This window comes from Parasteatoda tepidariorum, chromosome 3, assembly GCF_982258835.1.
Source record: "Parasteatoda tepidariorum strain Cologne lab strain chromosome 3, Ptep-v5.0, whole genome shotgun sequence".
In the NCBI taxonomy this organism is placed as follows: Eukaryota; Metazoa; Arthropoda; class Arachnida; order Araneae; family Theridiidae; genus Parasteatoda; species Parasteatoda tepidariorum.
In genome coordinates this window covers 76,686,312-76,707,594 of record NC_141757.1, presented here as the reverse complement: position 1 = coordinate 76,707,594, position 21,283 = coordinate 76,686,312, and the positions used below count along the sequence as shown (strand labels likewise).

At 29.7% G+C, this 21,283-nt stretch overlaps 1 protein-coding gene across 1 annotated transcript; it reads left to right on the top strand.

Annotated features, from left to right (window-relative positions):
* Positions 1 to 4,077: 4,077 nt before the first annotated feature.
* On the top strand, positions 4,078 to 19,747 carry LOC107450957 (degenerin mec-10). The gene is made up of 12 exons (XM_087160150.1): positions 4,078 to 4,481; positions 6,410 to 6,479; positions 7,900 to 8,024; positions 9,081 to 9,199; positions 11,515 to 11,681; positions 12,676 to 12,771; positions 13,324 to 13,432; positions 14,938 to 15,007; positions 15,198 to 15,246; positions 15,325 to 15,386; positions 16,577 to 16,652; positions 19,562 to 19,747. The coding sequence occupies exons 1-12, from the start codon at positions 4,144 to 4,146 to the stop codon at positions 19,745 to 19,747; spliced, it is 1,467 nt and encodes a 488-aa protein (XP_087016276.1). The 5' UTR covers positions 4,078 to 4,143.
* The last annotated feature ends 1,536 nt before the right edge of the window (positions 19,748 to 21,283 follow it).

The following is a 21,283-nucleotide window of genomic DNA, read 5'->3' as shown; positions in this document are numbered from 1 at the left end:
ACTTGTAAACAAAATAAGTAGTAAAAGTTGAAATCGAAACAAAATCGAATTTTTACACGCTCACATTATGTTTTTAACAACTGACACGATGTCTCTTATTCGTGCTTACATAGATGCCACACCTTCCATTTTTCAAATTCTATTCGTCAAAAAAGGGGATGGTACTTATCAATAAAATCGAATTTTTTCAAAACAAAGTATGTAAAAAAAATTTTTTTTGTTAGGGATCGTTTGCAAACTGTTTGAAGAAAATGCTAGTAAACCACACGCTTTAGAAAAAGAAATTTTCTTGAATAAAATTTTACGTGTAAAATATTTAAGTTTGAAGCAAAATTTATTTACAATATAGAATTGTTAAAAATATTAAGAAAAATTGCATAGACTAAAGAAACAATATTTTAATAATATTTAAATTTCGAAATTCAGTCAAAATCGCTTTCACTCTAAATCCAAAGTTAAAAAAGCAGCTAAATACTTTTTATAATCGTAAATAAAGCTTTAGAAGTAATTTGACTTGATGTCAGTGAAAATGAAGTAACAGAACAGTTTCGGTACTGTTCCTATATGCGATATAACTTGGTAAACTGTGTAATTGCACTGCATGGCCCATTAAAATGATGGATGGTCCATTAAAGTTTTTATAAAACTATTTTTTTTTAATTATAATTTATAATAAATGAAATAATAAATTTAGTAAAAATAATGCTTCTTTATGAACCCTAATAAAATGACAGAGGATAAAAATGTCTAAAAACAACACTTTTAGTAGCTCCACCTAGCGATTGGTAAAATAACTACATTATTAAGTAAGGTATCACATATTGGGACGATGCCACAAGTTCAATGTATTTTTATAGTATCATTTTGGTTTCCAATTACTTTCTTATAATGTTTCTTTCCTTCAAAATAATTTCAGAAGTATTTCCCTTTCCATGACTAGTGCTACACGTTATAAAATAATTTACTATATTGAACAACAAAATAGTTGTACTAGTAAAATTTGTTATTTCTTTTCCTTTTTTCTTCGTTTTTTTACATCGTTAAAAAAATGTGAAAAATTTAATTCTAAAGCTTATATTTATTCATCTATGCCCGACATACTGTATGTAAAACAAAGCAACAATACAAACCGACTTTTAGACAGTTACGAGCAAGAAACTACGCAAAACATAACAAGAAGGATATTCATTCTACTTTAGAAAATTACCCACTAAACCTTTTGTCTTTAACATTTTCCAGAATCAAAAATTACCTGTCGATAGATCCATACATTAAGGCTGGTTTTGTGTGATAACATTATAAATTTCTTACCTTTTCTACACGTGTAAAAAGCTTCCATTTTTATTTAAAAACTATATCGCTTCCATGCAAACTATAAATGAAATGAACTTTAAACTAAATTCTTAAATTAAAATATTTTTTTTTTACTAGTAGTAATGAGTTTCAAAACACAATGCAACTTTTATAACTTACCAAAAACTATTAAGTATAAGAATAAATATTTGAATTTTTCCTTATTCGTTGAAATACAATCATGAAATTATGATTCTTTGTAATTAAATTTTACTTCTATAAAGTAACAACAAAAACTAGCAAACGCTTACTTAATTTTAAACTCAGTAAATTCATTTTAACTTCATCAGTTCCGCTCATTTGACAAAATTAAAATTACAAAATGCAAATTTAGTGTAATAAAAACTTTTCAATCTACATGATTACTGTAATTACAAAAAGGTGACAAAATGGAAAAATAAAGTATCAATTTACCTTTGCTTTTTTTCCGCTTTTAAATTTTTTCCAAAACAATATCAATATATAACTTATTTATTCCTATCATCTGTAGAAACACTAAGCTTGATTATTAAAATTCCAAAACAACGTACGTTTTTACTATTCTATTTTCGCAATTTTTATTTTAACTCTTCCCTTTAAAATAATATCCACACATCACTTGATAATGCACGCTACACTATTTTTCACCATTAATTCTTGCAAAACAACACAAATTCTGGAATGTAATTTATCAAACTTGTCTTAAATGAAACTTATTTAATTTATTATTCAAAAAAGATGCAAAATATAAATACATCATAGCTTTCTACACACGCAATTTCTTTCATCGATTACAGAACCGCTGAGAAATCGTACGATTAATTAGAATATTAAATGCAATAACAAGTTGAAAACGATAATGAAAGGACAAAAATATTTTTTATTTGTTTTGTGGCAACAGGTGCTACTTAGATAAATCCATCTTTTTTGCAATATTCTTATAATAGTATAAAAGGATTTTCAACGTAAGTGTGTCAGATATAGTTTAGTTTTCATGGTATATTTATCTTGAAAACTGTTATGGTTTGTGAGATTCAAAGACCATTTGACAGTTATGAATCGATATGAAAGACCAGTATGTTTACAAAGTATTCAGCACTTCTTCTAAATGGGCATTGCGATGAAAAGAATGATTAACCGAGTAAGATTCAATATCAATACATATTTTAGATTTTAGCAGAAAATATATTTATTTATTCTAAAATGAAATATGCAGTTATTTAGTTTATTTTATGTGTAAGAGTAAATGGCTAAAAATATCTTTATACACTAAAGCTTTTTGAAGGAAAAATATATATCGGCTTATGTTGCACTTCCATACTTCTTTTTGTTGAAATGCACTATTATTTGTAGCACTTTTCGCGTTTTCTTTTGGAAAATTCTCACTTTTTTGTTAACCCTTTCTGTTTCACTATCAAAATACAGTGTTCTTTTTCCTGAAACTTTTCTTGCACGTTATTGCAAATTGTGTAAAATCCGGCCTGTGCACCAATAGATTTCATTTATATATGCAAAGACATAACAAATAAAAATCTTAATTTCCTTCAGAAAATAAATTTATTACTTTTTTGTGCGAGGCGGCTGCCGGTACGTAACTTTGATTATGAAATTATTAGCATGCATTGTAAATGTAATAAAATAATGAAATGTTATAATTTATAAACCGGAAAGATCGACATTTAGGATATGAGCAAGATAGTCGAGTTACGTTGATGGCATTGATTAACTGGGATGCTAGTTAGTTAGTTTTAATTTTTGCGCAAGAGACAAAGGAGACTATACGATTAACTGGGATGAGACAATGGATTTAATTATGGATTTAATTATCATCCTAATAGTAAACTGCCTTATACCAAATACGAAAAAAATTTATTGTTCTAGTTGGGCACTACAGCTTTTGTTACGTGATGCTATAATACCTCAAAACTGTATTCCAGTAAACTTTTCCAGATGCACTTCAGATAGTAAAATGGATTATTCTTTTTTTTTTTTCATTCATAAAAAACGAATAACTGATTGCATTTTTCCCTTCTCCATCGTTCAAACCTGGTTGAAATTTAAACTAATGTCAAATGCATTTTATCTTTAGGCAATGTTATAAGCAACACATATTAGAGAAACCTCATTTTCTGATATGTTCTTAGACATGTTTATGCATTATTTAAAAGTTGAGCAATTAAATTGAATTGAATATAAAGTTTAATGGTTCAAGGTCCAAAAAGGAAATACACAGTTTTAAAAACAGATTAAAAAGTAAATAAAACAATACTTGAAAAATCAAGTAAAATGATGAATACTCTGAAATAATACAAAGTTAAATGCGTTCATAAGGGGATAAAACTTAATAAAAATGGTAAGCACTGTAGTACAGTTATATAAAACTTAAAATTCCTAAAGCGAGTAGAAATTCAAGGCTGTTAAGATGATGGGTTTCATCTAACATTCTTGTATACATGAAATGCGGTTGCATCGCATCTTGTATATATAAATTGGTTAAATCAAGGGCAAACTATTAAAATGTAATGAATAGTAAAAAGAAAAATTTTATTACTTATTTCAAATATATTTTAGAAAATTCGTAGATAACTGTTGCTTAAGTAAAAATAATGATCAGCCTTTTTCATTACGAATTGAGAGTCTCTTTTCAAAATTAATTCTTCTATTTTAAAACTAACCATGCTGCACCACTTAATTATGACACTATCTGTTTACATGCATTATATTTCAATTATTTTTCAGGAACTCCCTAATCTGCATGGAGAATAAAATTGAACAAAGGAACATAAACCAAAACATTCCAAGTCACAAAAAATGACTTTCGAAAATAAAAACTCTGAGCGCCGCGTCCATCCAGACCAAATCAGCCCTGCCAGCCATACGTCAACCAATTCTTTCTGGAAAGAGGATGACCAACTTTTACAACGCATGAGTAAAAGAAAAAATCAGAAAAAGAACTGTTTCAACATTACAGCTAATAATTGGAAGTATTGCATTTACATCGTAGGCAGCATCAGCATTCTAGGTGGATTCCTTTACCAAAGCTTATCGTTCTTATTCATGTTCTATGAATACCCATCTAATGTAGAGTACTATGTTTCAAATGATGTGGAAATTGATTTTCCAGCAGTAACAGTGTGCAACGCCAATCCGTAAGTAGAGGTTTTTGTCTCTGTTCAATATTGAATCGTACTGAAACAGTTGCCTATTTTTCTGAATCAAATGTATCCACTTAAAGTATCAACTAAAAACGATATAAATACCGTATTAATAATTGAAAACAACACTTTGTGGTTATAAGCAATTAATATATTTCAAATCAGTCTTTTGCTTACAAACATTTTTAATTGAGGAATTATTGTGTCAATTTAAAAATAAAATGCAAGTTTTTTTAGTGGAAAAAGCTACAAATTGATTTTATACTGTGTTTGTGGACTTGCAGATATGCCAAATACACTATCATAAATTTTAAACACATTTACATAGTAAACTTTCGAAGCTAAATTTATCACAGCAAATAAAGTAATAAATTTTATATCTTTCAAATTAATTAATTTTAGAAATTAAGTAAGTAGTAAATTTGTTTAGATTCATTGGCACAGTGACTAATTGATGTTATATCACATCTGCAACAGTATATGCATTAAAAATGAAGTTTAATAAAATGGGTGCAATATCTATATTGAACTATTAGTCTAGAGTTAGTGAGAATATTTTTATTCAGTACAAGTGAGTAAACTTCTTTTCTCCAAGTGTTGTTAAAATTAACTTCCAACGTGAACAGTCCAACTTAGAAACATATCCCAATTAGCTAGGATTTTAATAAAATAAATGTTATTCTATAAAAAAATATCTATGGGCAAAATATCTTCATGTCGAACGTAAATATTTAAAAAACAATCATGATGTATTTCAATTGCTTTCTTTTAACGCTATTCTACACATAGTAGAAATAGACTTAAACAAAAAATAATTTTTGTGTCGAATTATCTTTGGATAAATAAGTTTTTGTGTAAAAAGATTTTTCGATTTGCTTAATTAGTTGTACACAGATCATGAAATATGCAAAAATGGGATTAAAATAACGGGGTCAAACCTTTCGACAGCGCTCTTCACTATTTATATTACATAGTGACCATATTTTTAAGGTGCGGCTACCCCATATATTTTGTAGTTCTAGAATCCAAATCCGTTGAGATAAAAGGTGTGCTTACGTTGGGAAAGTGTATTTTACTTCCCTTTGGTCTCATTCCGCAACTTAAAATATTGTTTGCACTAATTAATAAACATGCTTAAAGACAGCACCTCAAACCATAAAGGTTGAATACTAGCAAGTGAAAATTCATTCATTAGAACAAAAACTACCATAGTATTCGTTTTTTTTAATGTGTTCATTGTACAAAAAAAGAACAGAGCACTCTATGCAGATGATATCTTAAGTTACGAAATCAGGCACAAAAACGTACTTTTTCTGAATAAACAAGCCTTTTTTTAATAGATTTTCATTTTTGGCCCTAAAAATGCAGGGGATAGCCAAAATCTGAAAAATATAGCCATATCTCCAGATCTTAAAAGAATCGAAAATTTTTGCACACAATTTTAAAATTTGCTCTTTAAACAATGATAATTCCATGCAAAAAATAGCTTTTAGTAATTATTTGCTATTTCTTAATAATTTGTTTAACAATGGTCGAAAAGGTTTTGATTAAGAAGACATACAATTTTTTATATATTTTAAAAAATCTTGGATTGCAAAATCTTGAGCATAATCGGTCAAATAGATTCCAAGTTATCAAATTTTTAAAAATCCTCCATTTAAATTTTGATTTCTCGAGAACTGTTCGGCCAATAGCGTCTAAATTTCGTAATTTGCCAATTTTTTTCTAAAAAAAAGAACGTAACATTTGATTACATAAACACAAATGAAAATTGTATTTTTCATAAATTCTCAAACAAGTCTTAGTGAAAAGAAAAATTATTACACAAATGAAACAATTTTAAATTGTTTCACTGTGCTTAGTAATTATACAAAATAAAAGGTGGCTTACCGTTCTTAATAAATTATACATTTTTTTTTCAGGATTAGATATAAGCTGTGGTGTAAAGAAAATCCCTCCATATGCTTTCGCAAACCAGGGGAAACTTTAAAAGTAAATAAAATTTACGTCATTGTATAATTTTAAAATATACACATTTGCATTGTGTAACTTTTAAGAATAATATATTTTCCCGTTCTTAATTTTGAAAAAAAATAGAAAAGGTTTCCTTCTAATAACTAATGCATCAGTTATATTTTTATTGTAAGATTTTAAATGCTATTACAGTAAATCCTGATCAATAAATAGATTTGTGTCAGATGTGTTTTCATGCAAGAGCCATATTTGAGCTATACGATGCCTGAAATCTACTAAAAGAACGGGAACACTTGGATCAAGTGTTGCGACAAACTGACTTCCGTTGAGAACTTTTCGATGAAACTAACAAGAATTTGCGTTACATGGAGAGGAAAACTACAAAAATCTCCCACAGAAAACTACAAACCCAATTCAGAAAACGAGGGAACTCCTGGATCAAGCAGTTGAAGAAAATTCCTTACGGAATTTTTTTCCGCTGCTTGGAAATTCGTAAAAAAATTCCCGGATATGGAGAGGAATACTACGAAAACCTCCCATAGTTAGCCTGACGGCAAGGGGACTCTAACCCATGATCCATCTACCATTGAGGACATTTGAGCCGGGTGTGGAATTCGTATCAACTAGGCATTGCTGGGATTCGAACCCGGTCAATCTAATTCATTGGAAGGCGAAAGCTCTATCCTCTGAGATACTCCAATTCATACTTGCTGCCTTTCTGAATACGATAGATCACTTTGTTTAATAAATTAATTTTTGTCACCTAGCGCAATAGCCAAAAAAGGTAATACCGTGTCGAGCTCTTGGTCAACCACTTTGCGCTATGATGTCACAAATATATCAGTCCAATAAGTCGTGAGTTCACAAGCTTATCGATTATGTATTCTTCGAACTATATGACATACTTATTACCATTTTATATGTTTTATTCTGTCGACGACATAAGAACCCAGGCCCACGCTAAGCATTCGTCACCTCATCATCTGTGATAAAACCGTAAATTTGGCGGAATAAAATTATGTTTTGGCGAAAATATTGGCAAGTGATTTCTTACACTGCAACGAAAAATATATAACCTGATCCTCAAAATTACGCCGAAATGAATTTTTTATTAGATTGCAGTAATTTTCGGTAGATGCGCAGCATAACCAATCAAAATTAGGTCCAAATAATGTAAAAACCAGAAACAAACTACCGTAAAATAGTTTTCTGCGAAAAAAAAAATAAATCATAAAAAAATTTTAAGACTTACATTTGGCGAAGACTTTCGAACATTTGCGAATACTTTTGATATTTGGCTATTTACTGGCTAATAATTTAAAATCCTTTGCTTGGGCCCTAAAAACCCAAATGAATAATTTAATTTTGAGAAAAATTTGAAATTTCTCGATACATTTTAATAGTTACTTATAAATAATATATAAATTATAAATTAAAGGATGTTCGACAACGACAAGCTGATGAGTATGATAAGTTGAGCAAAGAAAAAAGAATCAAATTAGGAAACCAGTTTGAAGATTTCGTTCTTTATGCCGAATTCGCTGAAATAGTATTAACTGAACCGTAAGTTGTATGATTGTATGTACCACTTTTATTTTAAATTAATATTTTGCACTGTAAATAGAGTGAGGTATGAAATATTTATGAAATTTAATGTATTATTAACCGAAACTTTGACAATTAAAGAAAATAGCTTTAATTTGTTTAATACCAATCTATGGGAACACCAAAAAATTCAGTAATTTTTACCGCAGCACTTTGGTGATGATTTTGGTAAAACTAACAACAAAATTTTGTATAATATGCAATAAAATTTGTTTAAAAGAATAAAATTTGGTGATTTTATCATGATACCTTAGAAAATGGCTTAAAAACCATTTATTCGATTAAATTTACTTTTCAGTTTTGTATTTTTTACTAAATGTGTAGTAATAAGAACGTTAATTTTGAAAACCAGAATTTTCGTTAAACCGTCGCAATAGGAACGGAAAAATTACCAAATGGTTTAAAAACAGTTTACTTTGGTTTTGTTACCAGACAAAGTTACCAGAAAAATGCCATTACCATACAGTACGGTAATTTTACTAAAATACGGTAATTTTACCATCGTGGAACTTTCGTTACATATAGAACATATAGAAGAACTCTTAATAATCAATTTGTTACTTTAAACCAATTGTTAAAGCAGGAAAATTCATCGGCCAAGCATTAGGGCTAATTTATCTTTAGGGATTAGTTCTCAACCCACATTTCTCCTTTTACTTAAAATGGTAATAAAACCTTTAAAAAAACATCCAATGGACAGCAAGAGAGGCACAACATGTGATCTGTCAATCTAAACAAATACTTGCAGTTAGAGGCAATGTATGTTACAAAATTGAAGAATGGTCACATTTTTTGTTGCAATCATTCAGGTTTATAAAAATTGAGTAATTGTTATTATTATTTTTACGAAATCATGTATTTTTAAAACGTAATAAGTTTTAAAGTTTTATTATAATTAAGATACATTGATCATTATTTGTTTCCCTAATTATTTCATTTGACAATAAAAATTATTATTAAAAATTTTCGAAAGATTGTATTAAAGTAGTGCTCACTTATTTTTTATGCTTGCAGATTTGCTCAGTTTTATGATTATGAGTTTACGAACTGTTTTACATTTAATGCTCGTTGGGGAGAACAATGGAGTATAAAATCTGCAGTTCTTTTTAATCCTATCACAGGAAAATCTTCAGGTATGTTATGAACTTAGAGAGTAACATTTATTTAGAAAAGTAGTTATTTATTTTCAGTTGATGAATTCAGTTATAAAAGCAATTTCTTAAACTTTTAGTATCATGTGTTAAAAATATCTATTATACAAGATGAAGAACAATTATCTTATCTATGTAAGTAAGATAGTTGCTGTTATCATCAGTCCTCGACATGATACCCAGCGGTGGACTGACTGATTTAAAAATTTAAAACCTCTGAAACAAAGTGCGATAAAAAATGGAACAATCGATATGTCTATTATGAAAGCTGTAAACCTTTTATGAACAAATTTTATGATTGAGTAACAAAAGTTGCCAGGAGATGGCGCTGTTCCCTATACAGTGTTCTTGAAAGGAATAAAAATGTCATAGGACTATAATCCAACCTGTGATATTTCAGTACCAGCTCATTGAAATACATGATTTAAACCTCCTATTCCCGGTACGATAACCTCCTTTTACGTTTTCGAACTAAAACTGATCGCTCTGATCATCAATCGCTTGCAGCGCTATCTGTTGGCAGTTTTTATAACTGAATTTCATAATTTCCATTCAACATTTTTAAAGCCATTACGTATTACCGTTTGCTTTATTTCTCCATTATCTTTTATTTACGAGATTTTTAATTTTGCAATCAGTCAGTCAATTTACTGGGATTCTGTGAATAGGATATAGATATCGTGAAAAAATTTTGAAGTCAATAATTCGGGAAACTTAATTGTGCAACTGCATTTTCGATATTTTATTCCAAAAAAATCCATTTTTTGTAAAGTATTATCTGTTTGTTGCAGAGTTAGTTATTTGCCTAAATATTGATGTAGATAACTACAGTAACATGACAGGTCCCCCAGCTGGCTACATACGAATGGTCATTGTGATGCCAGAATTGGCATACACATATTTATTTTCTATCTTTTAAAATATCCTTCATTACTTAAGCTTATTTTTATTAATAGAATTACTTTTAAAATAAATCAAAAACTTCGAACTTCTTTTTAAGCGAACATAAAATATTTATTTTTTCTCTTCCAGATCAATGTAACGGATACTTTCTTTTTATTTCATTATTATGCAGACATATAAATTTACTGTCGCCTCTAATCGAAAACAAAAATCTATTTATAACTTTTTATTTTAATTTTCCAACGGCTAAAATGTTTCGGTTGCATGGTTATAAGAATTCACATAAATTTGTTGGCGACTCGTGATCGCCAAGGTGTTCTTTTTAACCCATGTGGATATGCTAGTTGGCTTTGTTTTTGGCTATGATATATTATGATAAATCGCCAAATTTTGGATCTCCTACCCATACTCTTTCTCTGTCCGTTGAGAATAATATATTCACTTTGAATTTCTAAATTGGTGAGACTGGGACCCCTTCTGGGGGTCCTCGCCAGTCTTTAATTTTCTAACGGTCAGAAATGTTGTTCTGCCTTTATGATCTCTCAATAGAGAGTATTATTCTTTTTTCATCCCTTTAAGGGATTTCTTATTTTATTGATGAAGTGGCCACTATAGAAATCTTAAGTTATGATTAATAAAACCTAAATTTACATTCAATGATTTGCACATTATTTCCTGGAAACTCAACGTTATTGTTTTTATTCATTCAATATTGGCCAAAATGAACATTCATACATTCCACTATCAACGATACGGTTAATGAAGGAAGCAGCAAAGACTTTCATCATTACAAAAGTGGTGCCTAATGACGGGGAAACGTATCCTGTAAGAATATTTACGTCCATCATGTATCATTCCTATTTTATGAAAGCTGTAAACCTTTTATGAACAAATTTTATGATTGAGTAACAAAAGTTGCCAGGAGATGGCGCTGTTCCCTATACAGTGTTCTTGAAAGGAATAAAAATGTCATAGGACTATAATCCAACCTGTGATATTTCAGTACCAGCTCATTGAAATACATGATTTAAACCTCCTATTCCCGGTACGATAACCTCCTTTTACGTTTTCGAACTAAAACTGATCGCTCTGATCATCAATCGCTTGCAGCGCTATCTGTTGGCAGTTTTTATAACTGAATTTCATAATTTCCATTCAACATTTTTAAAGCCATTACGTATTACCGTTTGCTTTATTTCTCCATTATCTTTTATTTACGAGATTTTTAATTTTGCAATCAGTCAGTCAATTTACTGGGATTCTGTGAATAGGATATAGATATCGTGAAAAAATTTTGAAGTCAATAATTCGGGAAACTTAATTGTGCAACTGCATTTTCGATATTTTATTCCAAAAAAATCCATTTTTTGTAAAGTATTATCTGTTTGTTGCAGAGTTAGTTATTTGCCTAAATATTGATGTAGATAACTACAGTAACATGACAGGTCCCCCAGCTGGCTACATACGAATGGTCATGCATGACAATGACATTATTCCTAACCCTACTCAAGATGCTGCCAGTTTAGAAGCAGGAGCCTTTTATTCATACAGCATTCAAAAGGTTTAAGTTTTGATTTTGCTTATAAAGATCAAGAAATAAATTATAATCTCTGTTGGTAAGAGAAATAACAATAATGGGTGTATTGTATTTGCATAAATATGTGAGATAATCATAACTAATATGTGGTACCACTCTACATATGCGAAAATAAATTATGTATAGGTTAAGGAAAGCTCCATGTCGTTATTTTTTGAGGTTATAAAACAAAATTATTAGTTCGCCTTTTTTTACCTACTTTGTTCAAGACAATGTGGCTTACATGTAATGAATCTAATAATATTACAGTGTATGGAAAGGACTGATACCAAAATCAGTGTACTGCTTATGGGATGAAACAACAAAAACCATCGAATGAATGCTGTTTTCTGGCGAAAGTCATTCTTTATATGAGAATAGCAAGATTTTGACAAGAGTTGCTGTTCTCCGTCATTCTAACGTTAACGCTATTAGAGCTTCACACCTCATGCGCGAAAATTTCCCACTTAATCGCAAGGTCAATGAGGAGTAAAAAATGCGTAGTAGATCTGAGTTACGGTTCACGTAAGACACCCTTTATGCAAAATCTCTCAAATATTGAAACTGCTGTCTCTTAACGTTTGAACCTTAACCCTTACTTTATGTGCTTTAGAAAAACAAATGGTCTTATACACTATCTACCAATAAGTATTGCATTGCGACACGTGTGATTGAAAAGAAAAGCAAACTTTATTCATAGTCAATAGTTGGTAGAGCCTCAACGAGAGGCAATTACAGCGTGAACCCACCGGTGCATACTTTCCACAAGTCCTTGTGTGACGGCTAGTGTTAATTTCTTCCACTCGTCTTCCGCACTTTAATGGATTAGCTTAGATAATTTGCAGTTTAGATAGGTAATGAAAATATTAACTGCTTTTGAATTTTAGCAGCAATACACATCTTAAATAAGATTAAAAATAGGCATTTTGCTTAAAAATAAAACTAAGATAACAAATCAAGTTAAATATATTTATTGCAGGTAACAACTTATCTACTCGAGAGCCCTTACCAAACAAGATGCCGCAATTATTCAAAAGAAAGAGAAATCCGAACAGGAGCTAAAATGAGCCAAAAGGTGTGTTTATTTTCACTTCACGTATTTACTAATAAAATTGGAATTTTCTTAAATATCGAAACTCAAAATGAAAGAGAGAAACACAGAGATGCAAAGAAAATTACAAGTAAGTTTTTCAACAGAGAAAAAAGATGGGTAGCCAAAGGAATATTCTAAAATATAATCTTTAATTAAGAAGTTTTAAACCTTAAATCTATCTCTGTTGATTAGGGATTTCGTTCTAATATCATTGATTCTATCAATGGTAAATTATTTCTTCATTTCAATAAAATCTCTAATTAAAAATTTTTAAATTTGTCTTGCCTTATTATTCTAGAATCAGTCCTTAAATTGTTAAAATGTTGAATCGATTTGAAATTAAAGTCATTTTTCCCCTATTAGCGAATCAAATTTAAAGACAATTGCTGACATTAATAACTGGAGTATTTACCAAGCTATATCGTATTACAAAAATAATTAGTTTAAAAGTAGTAAATAGTTTAGTTAATTAAAGTTCACGCTCATTCGAAACCATTTCTTTATAAAATCAAAATTTATCTTCTTTTTGTTTAGAACTGTCTCCTAGAATGTTTTAAGAACCAGACAGAAAAACAATGTGGTTGTTCATATCGAAGATTATCCTTAATGTACGGGGGTCAACCATGTGAGTTTAACTCTCAAAGTAAGTGTACAAATAACTTTTAAGGTATAAAAAAAATTAATTTGACCAGAAAAAAGCTATAGCTGTATACCCTCTAGTTGAATAGTTTTTTCAATTATCACATTTTTTGCGTGATTTTTTAGGTTTCAAAAGCTATCATGTTTGAAATCGCGTCAGAGAATTTCTATTTATTTTTTTTCATCCTTAAGTTCAAACGCTTCGAAGCATGACTCATACATTCCTGGTATGAGGACATCGCTTTAGCGACTATACAAATAATTTGTTGTTGCTTTGATACCGAAGTTTTTCATATTTAGAGCTGAAAAAAACGGTATCCAACAGATATAATCTATATCAGTGGTTATGGAATTTATTTGTTAACAGTAAAAAAATGTATTTTTTGACATATTACGATGTAGTTCAACAAAAAATATCTGTAGTTTTAAAGAACACTATACATTCCTGGTATGAGGACAGCACCTTAACGACTATACAAATTATTTGTTGTTGCTTTGATACCGAAGTTTTTCATATTTAGAGCTGAAAAAAACGGTATCCAACAGATATAATCTATATCAGTGGTTATGGAATTTATTTGTTAACAGTAAAAAAATGTATTTTTTGACATATTACGATGTAGTTCAACAAAAAATATCTGTAGTTTTAAAGAACACTATACATTCCTGGTATGAGGACAGCACCTTAACGACTATACAAATAATTTGTTGTTGCTTTGATACCGAAGTTTTTCATATTTAGAGCTGAAAAAAACGGTATCCAACAGATATAATCTATATCAGTGGTTATGGAATTTATTTGTTAACAGTAAAAAAATGTATTTTTTGACATATTACGATGTAGTTCAACAAAAAATATCTGTAGTTTTAAAGAACACTATACATTCCTGGTATGAGGACAGCACCTTAACGACTATACAAATAATTTGTTGTTGCTTTGATACCGAAGTTTTTCATATTTAGAGCTGAAAAAAACGGTATCCAACAGATATAATCTATATCAGTGGTTATGGAATTTATTTGTTAACAGTAAAAAAATGTATTTTTTGACATATTACGATGTAGTTCAACAAAAAATATCTGTAGTTTTAAAGAACACTATACATTCCTGGTATGAGGACAGCACCTTAACGACTATACAAATTATTTGTTGTTGCTTTGATACCGAAGTTTTTCATATTTAGAGCTGAAAAAAACGGTATCCAACAGATATAATCTGTATCAGTGGTTATGGATTTTATTTGTTAACAGTAAAAAAATGTATTTTTTGACATATTACGATGTAGTTTAACAAAAAATATCTGTAGTTTTAAAGAACAGGAAATTTCTGTAGAAAAGTACAGAATTATTATGCTTTTTAACAGAAATTCTTTACAGTATAGTGCAGAATAAAACTGAGGAATTGCCCTATTCCATGTATTACATGTTCTTAAGCCTAATAAATTTTTAATTTTCAAAATATCTCTTCTTCTACTAAGTTTTTAATATAATTTAATTATTTTTTAACAGTGTACTGTCTCGGTGTCTTTGAAGATGAAGTATTTAAAGCTTGCAATGCTGAGTGTCCAATAGGGTGCAAGTAAATTCATTAATATAATTAATTAATTATATTAAATTAATTACTAAATATTTAAAATGTATCTATATTTATTCAATAAATAATTTGCAACACAATACATTATTTTCTGTTCAATTAGAAACGAAATTTTGAAATTACTATTCTAATCTGGAACGCATAACAAAATAATTTTAATTCTTTGATATTTAAGGAAAGTGGAATTCAATTATATCAACACTGATAAAGAGCCTTTACCTGAGGTAAGGAAATGCCTTTAATTCACTTCAGAAATATAATTTCTTAACAGCTGTTTCATAATTAATTTTTTTTAATCATAGGATGCTTCTTTTTATGATAATATGGGCCTCGGTAATGTTTTCGAGACTACTGAAGAAATAAAGTAAGTTTTTTTAAGGAAACATAAATAAATAAATTAAAGCATGTTTAATTTATATATTAAAGGCATATTTTGGTTGTCATCGATTTGAAGTATAATATTTATATTTTTACATTAATAATTGTTATTTTAGTTACAGATAATTTAAAAAATTATAACAGATTTATTTAACTTTCCTGTAAGAAAAAGAAAAATATCAAACACAAAAGCTACTCAAACTGACCAACTACGCAACTCTCAACTACTTCAACTACTCTAAAGTAACATAGTTATGGTTCAACATTTTATTTTATTTTATAACCGTTGTTGAACAGCCTATTCAATTTTGAGCTTATAATGATCTATGAATGTATCTTTCTGGAAACGTAGCCTGTCATGCTAATTAATTAGTCGTAAATTTCTGGCACAAGGGTTGAAAAAGGCAATACAGCGTATAGGGTCGTGGTGGCTCAGGGGATAGAGCGTTCACGTTCTAAGGAGGTGAACCGGGTACGAGTCCCAGCAATGGATGGTCGATACAAATTCAGCACTTGGCTTGCACAGACCACAGTGCTGACGTAAAGTATCCTCAGTGGTAGGCGGATGGTAGGTTAGAGTGACCTTGCCGCCAGGCTAACCATAGGAAGTTTTCATGGTTTTCCTCTCCAAGAAAGCAAATGCGGGTTGTTTCATCAAAAAGTTGTTCGCGAAGGTAAATTTCTTTCAATACTTGGTCCATTAGTTCCCTAGTTTTCTGGATTGGGTTCTAATTACAAGGCTACGGAGTTTAACATCAGTAGACGTAAACTCGAAAATTTGGTCAGCGGTTCAACGACGATTATAAAATAGAATACCGCGCCTAACATTTGGACGATCGTAGACTGTCGTGCTAAATGCTAAATTTTTCAAACATTCAAATTATCTCTTTTTAACGCTTTACAATTCTTTTGAACTTTCATATTGCCTTTTCGCAATGCATGGCAAACACAAAATGTTTTTACCCAAAATGGGGGAGCAGTTTCGTTTTTCTTACAAATATTTTTTTGAATATCGAATATCCTATATTTGTTCTGCCAATTATATAACTAATTCGACAAATAAAAGCAATTAATTCACTCATTCAAACAAACAAAATCATTAAACAAACCACTTCAATCATTTAATATATTATATTCATTTTGTATTTCATACCAAATTTATATTTTTACTTTTAGGAGAAATATGGCATGTGTGCGAATACATCACGATTTAACAGATACAAGATCTTTGAAGTATCAACCAAAATATGTGGTAAATATTGAAAAATGTCATAATTTGGAAAGTTCCTCTATCTATTCCTTAATCTTTAATGCTGATAATATTTTTCCTAAAAAAAAATAAACCCTGACTAAGCTTTTTGAAACATTTAAATTAATTTTATGATTCAAAAGCACTGAATTTTAATCATTATAATTTTTTAAACTATATGTTCGTAACCTCGCTTGAAATCGCACAAATATCACTGATATATTTTTATAATTTATTTGAATATTTTATTTTGAGTGTTTCGTTATCGCCATTATAATTTGTATTTTTTATTCATCGAAGTAAAAAATGTACACGTCCTTAATTGCAACTTAATATTTAAGTGCGGTATAAAACGGTATTTCAATTTAAAGAATCTTTATTCAAAGTGGGATTAAAAAAGTTAAAATCCAGTTAATTAAAAAAATTTTTCTCTTCTGCAACCAAAATCCACTCTTTGCACAACTTTTGATGAAGATTTGTCATATTTCGATAAAGCCTTCGAATCGAATTGAATTGAATGTAGGGCTTAATGGCACAAGGTCCAAAAAACATGCTGCACCACATACATGATTAATAAACGGTAAAGTAAATTACGTACCTGAAATTAGGTAAAATAGTACATTCTCAATAACAGTGTAAAGTGTTAAATGCATTCATAACCACTATAAGACAGTTATAATTAATTTAAAATTCGAAAAGCGCGCTGATTGTATGATGGATTTCATTTAACAAGTCTTTTTTACGAAGAAAAAAATGGAGTTCAAAAAAAAGAAAATTTGATGTTGATTAAATCAAATAACACTGGGGAAGATTTTTCTTCTATAGTATGGGATTTTTAAAGAGATCTTAAATATTTTTGCTACACTAATTTCGAATCTGCAATCGATTTCTCTCTACAAATTATAGTTTTTATGGTTACAGTTTATATATTCCTAACCAAGATATTTTAAAATTCTCCTCAGTGAATACTTAGAGTCCCCACTTCTCTGCTAAATAAAGCGTGGTAGGAGGAAGGCGATAATACACTTATAATGCGATACGTTAAGGTCGATTTTTTTAAACGTTAAACATGTTTACAAAACCAATACGTTTTTTATGAACTTGTACGTTCATATAAAAAATAAACTAAACTAAAAATACCATTTTTGAAAAAAAAATTTAGTTCTCCGAACAAAACTAATTTTAAGTTTGAAATCCCCACACCCGAATTAGGTAAAATCAAATAGTAAATGCTACAAGAAGTTTGTTTCTCAATATAATTAAAATATGATGAATTGATAATAAAGCGCTACAAGTATTGAATTGGAGAAGAGGTTCCTTTAAAATTAAATAATGATGAGTCGACTTTGTATGCCATCTACGTATACGGGTGAATTTAACACAGCACAGGCCAAAGCCCTAATATAAATTTAGCAACATGAAATATCTTTTCACTTTGAAGGTCTCCATAAAGAACCATAAGAATACCATACCATATGCTGCTACCATAAAGAATTGGCCATAATATTAGCATAAATAATTCCTCGAGTTAGTAAAGAGTACAGATAGTGTGTTGTGTTGTTGTTGTTGTTACACATCCCCCTGGAAAAGGAAAGCCTAAACCAGGTCCAAAAGGCCCCGTCGCGTCAGTTCCCCATATATCTGCAAAAAGTCCCGATCAACCAGCAGCTGCTTAAAAGAAGCGCCAAGGCAAAAAAAGAAAGTGATCAGGACTAGCAGGTTGTGAGCAGGAACAAGGTCGGAAAGTCTTCTTCCACTTTTGAAACCTTAAACACTTAAGGTGGCCACTACGGAATCTGGCCATAGCCGATTGGAAAGGCCGAGGGCCGCAGCATTGTACAGATAGTGTTAATGAAGTAATGGCAGATCAGGAGGCAGAAACAACCAGCTCGGTACCTAAAATTCCAATATGGCTGGGAATCCCACAAAACAAAATGTCAAAACTAATTTTGTGAAAGTTAGATAATACATTGTAAAAAGTACCGGTAATCAGAGTGCCGGTACTTTTTACTGTAAAATCAATTTTTACCGTAGAATGTTACGGTACAAAAATCTTATACACCGTTATTTTACAGTAAAATCTCTGAATTATTCTAATTAAATAAATATTACTGGAAAAATAATTATATAATATTTTACTGTGAAAACTGGATTTGAGATAATATGGATTTTACGGATGATGCCCCTTAAGTGCCGGTACCTTATACCGCAATTTGATCCCGAATGTTTTACAGTGTAAGTGCTTAATAATACATAAAATAGGGGGGATTTCGCTATTAACATGAACCAGCAGATGGAGAAAAAAAACGTAGGCTGTCAGACTAGATGCATAAACCTTCGAATCTCTAAGTCCTAATGCTTGAAAATCTGATCATTTAGCTCAAAAATTATACAGGGTGTTTACTGTTTTTATTTTGCGCAATTTACACGCTCAAAAAAGTTCTTTTATTGTTTAACCGTAATATCGGTCACTAGAACCAGAGTAAAGTAAACATTTGTTATAACTTATTAAAATTTTAAGTTTGTCGACCATGTTTCCGTTTTAAGTTGTAATAAAGTGCCTTGAAAACAAATTCAAGAAAAATTGTTTTGTACAATAATATGGTTCAACTTGTCGCTGTATTAAAGTTGATGCTAATTTTAACGATACAATGGCTCAACGCGCGTACCTTCTGGCTTTACTTATATATGGAGAAATTAGGTTAGTAGTCGAATTATCAAAACTGTCCAACAATCGTATCAAAAATATAAATTTCCAAGGTACGAGAAAGTATATTCTTTCTTAAAAATCATTGTGTAAGATATCAATTTATTATTTCCTTTAAAAATGATACTCTGAATGCATGAAACAAAAAATGTAGCGCGATTTGTAAATGTTTTTAAATTGATATGATCTTTTTATTTTTTTCTAGACAGTTGAAGTGTTCAGCTTATTAGGAGGTTACAGTGGATTGTGGCTCGGTTTCTCAATTTTGCATTATTACGGCTACATCTTGGCCAAAATAATGGAATTCATTCAAAGAAGAAAAGTTTTTGACAAAAGAGAACATCTCAGAAAGACTCGGAAAATTAAAAAGCACTACAAAGGAAGCGACTAATAAATAAATAAAAAATTCTTATGTTTTTATGTCATTAAATAACTTTGAAATTAATTTTAAAAGTTCAAAAAACTGCTTTTATAGTGAGTAAATAAAAAAAAATTCTTTTCAAATGAACAATATAAAAAAATGCGCACCAACATTATCATTTAAAAATTAAGTTTTTTTTCGAAATAATTGGCAAAAATAATAGCACAAGGGAGGGGGAAATCTTTTCTTTTTTTTTTTCGTTTTCCGTTGCATGAGATTTTGTAACAGATATTAAATACTTATATATAGCTGATTTCAAGTCTGCAATTAGTCTCTCTCTCTCTCTCTTTCTAAGCTACAGTTTTCTTAATGACATTTTTTGTCTATTTTATTCGAAATGCACAAATTTAAAAAAGTTATGTACAACAGTGGGTCGCATAATTTAGACAAATTTCTAAGAAGTTACGGCACATCATCAGGATTAAAATTACATTGGCACCCATGCTGGAAATGTCTTAATACGCTGCTAGGGGCACTTTCCAATTACAAATTGTTTTTTCGTGTGCTTCTTAACAGGTGCACTCGAAGCAATTCCTACACAATTGTAATTCTGACGTTGTGCTCTTACTCCCCTAGAAGTGTTTTGCAGCATTTATGTGAACCCTTGTTACACATAACGTTTTTAAACTTCTACATTTCGACAAAATATGGACTAAAATGCCATTTAAAAAAATCTGTAGCTCTCGAAGCAAAACTAATTTCAGTTTTGAAATCCTCACTCCCGAATCAGGCAAGATCAAGTATTTGTATAAATATCACAGAAAAAAAATTCCCAGTGTAATCATACAATAAAATGTATTTGTACTAAACATTCAAATTCTGTTTAAGCAAGAACTAAATTTTCGAGTGACACAGGCAGAATAACTTTATTAAAAGAAGTTATTAAATAATTAAAGTTACTTTTAATATAAATTAATTGCATTAAAATAAAAGTTTGGAAATATATAAGATTTATTGATTTAATATAGAACAATAACTTGGAGTTCAAACAAATCTTACAAACAATCTTATTTTTCTTAAAAAATCTCTTCAGTGCTAAATATTAATTACAGCTGAAATTTAATTAACTAACTTTTGCAAAGATAAATTATAGTTGACATTTAATCAATTTCCTACTTTTAAATGTACCATCCATACAATTTTCGATGCCCAATAACTTTTACGCTTCGCAAGTATCAAAAATATTTCGAACTCAGTTTAGACAATAATGAATATTTCACTCCCTTTGAATTACTACTTAAGGCATAATAAATTTCTCAAAGATTTACTTAATTGTTTCTCCAAACTTCAATTAGTTTACTCTCTTACTTTGATAAAGTAAGTAAATATTAGCAAGCTCCTTAAAATAAATTATTTTTTGGAAAATCAGTTGCAGTGCTGGTTTAATCAAAATATATTAAGTAATTTATAAATCTTTGATAGCATTATCAACAACTCCAAGAACCCGAAAGCAACTCAACTACTTAAAATATTTCCTGGATTATAAAATTCTTAAGTAGTTTCATA

Coding starts and splice junctions, on each gene's coding strand:
- LOC107450957 (XM_087160150.1), top strand. CDS start 4,144: ATGACTTTCGAAAATAAAAACTCTGAGCGCCGCGTCCATCCAGACCAA. Junction 12,772..13,323: donor GAGCTAAAATGAGCCAAAAG/GTGTGTTTATTT, acceptor CTTTTTGTTTAG/AACTGTCTCCTAGAATGTTT. Junction 15,387..16,576: donor GAGACTACTGAAGAAATAAA/GTAAGTTTTTTT, acceptor TTTTACTTTTAG/GAGAAATATGGCATGTGTGC.